The 7,888-nt window shown below is 40.4% G+C and overlaps 1 protein-coding gene across 1 annotated transcript; it reads right to left on the minus strand.

Annotated features, from left to right (window-relative positions):
- Positions 1-1,532: 1,532 nt before the first annotated feature.
- Positions 1,533-7,777, minus strand: LOC110494456 (ubiquitin thioesterase OTU1). The gene is made up of 3 exons (XM_021569523.2): positions 7,451-7,777; positions 4,978-5,200; positions 1,533-4,856 (listed from the first exon to the last, which is right to left on the minus strand). The coding sequence occupies exons 2-3, from the start codon at positions 5,183-5,185 to the stop codon at positions 4,153-4,155; spliced, it is 912 nt and encodes a 303-aa protein (XP_021425198.1). The 5' UTR covers positions 5,186-5,200; positions 7,451-7,777; the 3' UTR covers positions 1,533-4,152.
- Between the last annotated feature and the right edge of the window lie 111 nt (positions 7,778-7,888).

A 7,888-nucleotide genomic window follows, 5' to 3' on the forward strand; every position in this document is an offset into this window, starting at 1 on the left:
TATCAGACGATTAATTGGTATCGGCTTCATTTGGTCCTCCAATAATCGGTGTCGGTGTTGAAAAATCATAATCGGTCAACCTCTAATAATGAATATGGTTATGTTTGGAGGAAAAAGGGGGAGGCTTGCAAGCCGAAGAACACCATCCCAACCGTGAAGCACGGGGGTGGCAGCATCATGTTGTGGGGGTGCTTTGCTACAGGAGGGACTGGTGCACTTCACAAAATAGATGGCATTATGAGGATGGAACATTATGTGGATATATTGAAGCAACATCTCAAGACATCAGTCAGGAAGTTAAAGCTTGATCGCAAATGGGTCTTCCAAATGGACAATGGAAGAATGCTTGGGGTCAAACTTGTGGCAAAATAGTTTAAGGACAACAAAGTCAAGGTATTGGAGTGGCCATCACAAAGCCTTGACCTCAATCCCATAGAGAATATGTGGGCAGAACTGAAAAAGTGTGTGCGAGCAAGGAGGCCTACAAACCTGACTCAGTTACACCAGCTCTGTCAGGAGGAATGGGCCAAAATTCACCCAACTTATTGTGGGAAACTTGTGGAAGGCTACCAGAAACATTTGACCCAAGTTAAACAATTTAAAGGCAATGCTACCAAATACTAATTGAGTGTATGTAAACTTCTGACCCACTGGGAATGTGATGAAGGAAACAAAAGCTGAAATAAATCATTCTCTCTACTATTATTCTGACTTTTCACATTCTTAAAATAAAGTGGTGATCCTAACTGACCTAAGGCAGGGAATTTTTACTCTGAATAAATGTTAAGAATTCTGAAACTGAGTTTAAATGTATTTGGCTAAGGTGTATGTAAACGTCTGACTTCAACTGTACACTAATCTTTTAACATTACCATTGGTTGAAGAACTGAATGTGGCAATTTTCAGAATGTGTGTAAAGGCTTTCCAAACCATTGTTATTATGATTCATAAATACTTTCCTAAACCTAAATAATTTACAAGAGCAGAGTATTTTTTAATCTACCAATTGGTGCTGAAACGGAGAAACGGAGAAGAACATGTCTGTCTACAAAATTCTAACTAAAAGGTACACTGTCTTTAAAGGGATGGCTTAAGATAAATGTAATGAAACCCTATTGAATTAAAACTACACGAGAAAATCTGTTGGCCAGCAAGTGGGAGGATTTTCAGGAGTTTAATTAAATTTATTCTGAGCGTGAAAATACTGAAAAGTGCATAGGATAGGCGTACATTTCCTAAGTCTTAATCAACCCCTTACTGATGGTGTCTAGGGTTACTGTCATAGAGCTCCACATTTCATTCCCTCATCACAGAGATGCTTCACAACATAGAATTAAAGTGTAATCCAACAGCGAGACCCTTGTACACTGTTAGAACAGAGTAGGCTACGTTTCAGTAGGGTAACAGTGAATGGCAGCCATACTATTGCTGAGAGATCTTTCTTTCATTGGTTGACAATACAGTATCAATATGTAGGGCTTAAAGCACAATAGAATCTTAAACCGAATACAAAAACACATTCACTCAAATAATATCCTAAATGATTTATTTTATTGTGACACAACATTGGAAAAATCAAGTAAACCCAGTTTCTCTGTAGTGCTTTGAGTGCAACATTCATTGGATGTTTCCTTGAACATCCATGTTGTGGGAGAAGTCTTATTTGAGTCAAATCAACACCCACTAGAACCATGCCCCAGACCTCTTACACACAAGTCTTTGAAAAGTCCAAGCAAGAACAGGGAAACATATTCCACACAAAGCCTGCCCTGATCCAGAGTATTTCATCGTAAGACAAGCTTTCATAATGCTCATACATGCTGTCCATTTTCTATAAATAACAAGTCAAAAGAGTTTTCTGAATTGTATACACTTTGGAGTCTGTTTACAACCAGCTGACAAAAGCTAAAATAAATATTTTGTTTTGAGAAATGATGTGCGAGAGCTTTTAGACTGCATTAATAGTTAGATGGGGGAAGAAAAAAAACAAATTGCCTATAATTTCCACCTGTTGTCTATTCCATGTGAAATTTATTGTCAATCAGTGTTGCTTCCTAAGTGGACAGATTGATTTCACAGAAGTGTGATTGACTTGGAGTTACATTGTGTTGTTTAAGTGTTCCCTTTATTTTTTTAAAGCAGTGTATATATATATATTTATCGCAAATTCTAAAATACGCATAAAGAACATATGCGCTTTTTCCACTAAACTGACTTGTTGCGGATCAAAATCAGTGCATGATGACGAAGTGGACACAATGTATTTCTTTCACAAAAGTTTTCATGTTCCAAATAAAATCTAAAGTTCAATGTGTTTGCATCACATTTACAACTCCAACTCCATTTTCAACTAAATAGCAAGATGTGCCTACTCTATCTAGTCTTGGCAAGTGCGCTCTAGCCAACAGCTTGCAGATACAGTGCGAAAAGGCTAGTCTATATGATATGATTATTACGGATAAAGGCGAGAATATTTGTTGGTCAAACTGCAGTCAAGCATCAATCATCATGTCACCAGATTATTTATTGGAAAGGAGCATCAAGCTCAACATTGTGCACTTTTACCAGCCTGTGAAGTTCATCATTTATTTCATCTGCAGCCTAATAAACTACATGGTTTCCAGAGTCGTAGCGGAAGAACCACACACACCATATAATTGCGTGACTCCAAGTTTACGTCAATATGATGGTTATTCTATCAATATCTGCGCATAAAGGCGTTTCCACCATTTCTCGCATAATTCATTTTAAAGACAAAAAGATCCCACCATGTCGAACAAACAAATTATCTGTCGGCATTAATAAAACTGTACCGAAGATTCCTGTTTCCATCACAGCTGTTTTTTGAAAATATGGTATGACTTATCTTGCATAAAAACGGGATGGAAACATGGTTATAGATCAATATTACAACTATGACATCACTTGGTGGTCCTCACATTAGTCCAACAAGACCTCCAGGATGTGAGTGAGAGGCTAATGGGAAATGAAAAAGAAAACACTATCATGAAGAGAATGTTGAATAGCAAAGCACATTGTGTACAGTACCTGAACTACAAATATATAAATGATTCATCACATAGACTTACAATCTATATCATTCAGTCTAATAACTCCAAGATTAAAATGTAAATAAAATAAGCATGTAGCATGCTTGTCGATTCTCTGTAATACAAAATAACAGAATTCAAATTACACCATATCAAATAGACACAAATAAATATAATAAAAAAACAATCCCACTGTGGGTAATGCCATGGCCTTTTGATGCTAGAGTGCCATGGCATGATAATAATTGCATGAAATGTTAATGTTCCACACCAAGAGCTATATTTCAATCCAAACACCTGACAACCCACAATGCAGAAAATAACAAAATGAATTGAGTAATAGCTTACACAATAACTTATACAGTTGTAACAGCACCATTGTTGAATAATTTAGGGTTGTATTGACCTAAGGAATCTAGCTAAACTCTGCTATTACAAATATTAAATACATTGCCAATGCAAAATAATAAAATAACAGCTTCTCTACCAAGTGACTGACTGGGTTTATATTTGATATTTTGCAACAGTTGTCACTGTTTTTCCAAGTACTAGTGAGGCACAAACAAAAACATTTTAATTAATATTGTCATTGATGTGTGAAATCAAACATGTATCTTGCCACAATGGCCCTGGAAAAAGATTTATGTTGTAGTACTATCTAGCCATGCCATGCCGATTGTGCCGACAAGTCAGAACTGAAAAAGCAAGGCATTTCCAGGCATCTCCAACTTTGGTATTAAGAAAGTTTTCTGCTCCATTAGTGTCAACAAAGAGAACAAATGCTACATTACTGAGCAACAAGACTTCAACAAACAATCACCCACTGTGTTTTGAGTTTAGTGTGAAGACTCAAAACTGAGCTTAAAAATGTCCCTAAAACAATTGTAGAGGATATTTTGTATGAGATCAGAACCTTACAGTAGATTAGCCTGTGAGCTGACAGCTGTAGTAGTAATACTGAACGGGTAAGACAGAACTCAGGGTCTGCAGAATCTTGCTGGACCAAGTGAGGTAGGGGATCGTACAGACACAGATGTGACGGCATGGGAGTGGTGGTAGTGAGGTAAGGGGGGGGGGGTGAGAGGAGGAAGAGTGCTCTGACTTACACCTCTCCAAAGTTGGTGTGGCCCGTCTCCTTGGCATGTTCCCGGGCCTCCTTCTGTCCTACTAGGCCTGTCTGACATACCATGCAGCGCAAGGCAAAGCGGTTGATGTCCGTAAACTGCCGCTTCCTTCGCGCCTCATCCGCTAGCTCCAGGGCCTGGGCCAGGATGATGTCATCTGTGGTGGAGAAGATGGTCCGGGGCGGAGTGTCGGAACTAGGCGTTTCTTTCTGCAGTGGGTCGTAGTGGATGCCGTCGTAGATGAGCAGCACACGTTTGTGGTAGCCAGCGTCCTCACCAAATCTATCCACACGCACTGTCTGCGTGTCCACTACACAGATCTCACACTGGTAGAATTTGGACAGGATGGACACCTCTATAGCTCCGCCCCAGGTGTCGTCACGTCGGATCCAGGTGCAGTACTCCTCGTTGGTCTTTCCCAAAACCGCCTCAGAGTAAGCTGTTGGGTCACTCGACACGATCTGGGCGATGAGGCCTCGCATCTCGGGGGCACACGCTGGGTCGTATACCCCGCCCTCCACCACATAGGAGACACTGGTGAACAGACAGGAGTTGTCTGCTGGAACGACCCTTCTGGCCAGCACAGGGGGAGACTCCAGGCGGGGTCCCTTGGTTACAGCTGAATTGGTTGTCTGGGTCTTCATCTTGTTCTTCTCTTCCTCCTCAACAATAAGAGTGTCTCCTGCAACACAGTCATTTTCTTAATCAAATACAGCCATGACACTGCATGGTGAAGTGTATCCAGCTGTGTAAAAGTCACAAGTGATTGATTCAAGTGAGAAGAGAGAGACAACATAGCCTACCTGATTTGATGGGGTAGTCCTTGAGGTGAGCATCTCCGTTTCGGAGGTCCAAGCTAGAGGGAGGGTAACCAACCATGATCTTCTGTACATCACAGGGGATACCAGTCAGCTCCTCTACCTTGCTCTTCAGCTCCTGCACACAGGACTGATGGGTCAGGCCCTGCATTATGTGGCTCCCATTTTTGGTTTTGCAACGCAGACGCAACATCCTGGTGTCCTTAACCTGTGGGAATAAAATACCATTCAACAAAGGAACATCACAGGCGTGTAGGCTACATACAACTTAAGAAGTGAACGCTAGTTTATTCAGGCCAAGGAACCTTGCAGCAAGACATTACTTTAATTTCTAATGGAAAAGTAATCTGTTTGAAGTCAGCATGCTGATGACACTTCGATGGGGCTAAACTGCCAATCACAGCAGTGCCAGCAAAACAACTGACTGCAACTATTTATTTGTTCTGCAACTCCAAGATCTTTTTCACCTCCCGAGTGGCGGTGAATTGCAGTGCTAGGGAGTCACTACAGACCCGGGTTCGATCCCGGGCTGGATCACAACAGTCCGTGTGATCGGGAGTCCCATAGGACAGCGCACAACTGGCCCAGCATCGTCCGGTGTTGTGCCGAAAAGCTCCTCCCTGCCAGAACCCTCCCCTCCCTCGCGTGAACGTGCACACACACGTCATTGCTGCGACTTGCTTGCTAGTTGAGATTCTTGATCACGTTAGGCTGCGTTTCCCTTTATTTTTCATGGTGGTTTGATCGCAGGGGAGACACTAGTAATGTCTGCAGTTTTCGGGTTTGGCTATTTGTTTCAAGTGTATTAGTCTAGAAATAAATTTGCCAAAATTCGTCATCTCCCCCATGTCTTATTCGACTAGTAGTTGGTCTGAAATTGTATTGCTTGCCTACATTTGACTCCTCTGTTTAAAATAACACATACATTCATTATTAATTTGCCTATCCTGACGTGAAGTTTTTTTCTATAGAAAGTATTTGACTCTGATGTGTGCCACAGAAAGTACTCTGGGCAAAAAAAAGTTCAAATATAAAAGTCAACATGAGTGCATATCCATAATCACAGTAAACTGTTATAATAATAGAAAAAAACGATGTATAATATAATAAACAAAACTACGACTAAATGTGCCTCCATGAAGAATCCCCTCCCCAATAGGTCCCTTCGCCCTCAATAGGACAGCCCCAGCGCCGCCACCATCCCCATCAACCTCCCCCCACACAATAACGATAATAATAACTGGAAAAAAAAAAATATATATATATATCTCTCACTCACTACATAAACATATTCACAGGACACTCAACTTATCTCTTTTCCTACATCAGATATGCAGGTGACATTTCCACCTGGATGACAGCACATAATCAGCAAGACGGAGATGCTCTTCATCCGAGGGACTGCCTGCCCATTCTCAGATTTTAGATAATCCGAGATGATCACTTCCTTTACATTCCAGCCCTAACCTGAATGTTCTGCTTTTCCGCCACACCATCCAGCGATGACCCCAAGATGCTAAGTCAGAGCCTTGTCAGCTCCAGATTTGACTACTTCAACTCACATCCTGCTGGAATCCCATTCTCAGATTCCCCTCTGTTATTAATCTCTATATTGTAATCAATAAAAAGTGTTTCAAAATGCTGTACTTTTATTAACATATTTGTTCAGATCAAACCTGAGAAGGGGTGTAATATCTCCAGATAGGCGTGTGGTACCCTTCCTCACCCATGCCAAAAATATGTTACTTCTTGTGGGGTCTTTACTTATACTCTCACTTTCAAGGCAATGTACAATGAACCTACTGAAAGAATACTGACTAAAAGGCAAAACAGAACTGTCAAATTATATTATAGCTGTGTTGTTGTATACTTCAAATCTTAAGTGTTAGAATCTTAAGTGTAACAATTTTGTTGGGGAAAACAACTGAAATGTCCAATTGTTTTCCCCAGTTTGCTGTGTCAAATACGGACAAAGATGTTAACATCATGAGAGAAGAAATAGCTTTTCGGCACAACACCTGTTTAGGGGAGGGTTTCGCCGGGGGAGAGGACTTTACAAGTAGGCAGTCATTGTAAATAATAATTTGTTCTTAAATGACTTGCCTAGTTAAATAATGTTTAAAAACAAATAACATAGCATTTCTGTGCTAGCGTTTAGCATGTTGTCACTTTCCTCTTCTGCTATCTACAATACGAGACGAGCTGGTTTCAGTGAAACGGTCTAGCAAAACACAAGCAAATGAGCAATGTGATTGATTAACGTTAATTGATGTTGAGTGTTAGCTAGTTTGACAACTAGGTTAGCTAGCTTGCCAAGTGTTCTGCTAGCAAAGGGCTAACGTTAGCTGGCTAAACTGTTATGGTACTTTATACTAACGAGATTGCAGCCTCACTTTACATAACTATCTACGTAATTGACCTATTTAATTAATAATTGAACCATTATTTATTTGCTTACCTGATGAAAATTGTACCCCTGCCTCGGACAATAAATATCAACCGACAGTCTCTGATGTGTAGAACGTCACAAATGTGAGTGTGTTATTATTCGTAACGTCGTTGCCACACACATGACGTATACACAAGCTTTGTTTCCTTTTGGCTCGAAGAGGGGATAGATCCACTCAATTGATGGGATCCAGTCTCTTTTAAAATTAAATGTTAACTTTTGTGACATTAAAGCCTCATATAGTGTATATCCTAATAATGCAATTGAAGTGAAATTACATGAGCTAACTTTATATTGTAGCAGACACTTATCCAAACAATTTTCACCTAATCAGTTCAGGGATAAGAAACAGCGAGCTTTCGGTTACTGGCTCTTATCTGCTAGTCTATGCTTGTGTGCATAGTGCTTAATAGTTATCTTGAGCGTAGGCAAATGAACTTGAAACAT

Source organism: Oncorhynchus mykiss, chromosome 17 (genome assembly GCF_013265735.2).
Source record: "Oncorhynchus mykiss isolate Arlee chromosome 17, USDA_OmykA_1.1, whole genome shotgun sequence".
In the NCBI taxonomy this organism is placed as follows: domain Eukaryota; kingdom Metazoa; phylum Chordata; class Actinopteri; order Salmoniformes; family Salmonidae; genus Oncorhynchus; species Oncorhynchus mykiss.

Coding starts and splice junctions, on each gene's coding strand:
- LOC110494456 (XM_021569523.2), bottom strand. CDS start 5,185: ATGTTGCGTCTGCGTTGCAAAACCAAAAATGGGAGCCACATAATGCAG. Junction 4,857..4,977: donor GGACTACCCCATCAAATCAG/GTAGGCTATGTT, acceptor ACTGTGTTGCAG/GAGACACTCTTATTGTTGAG.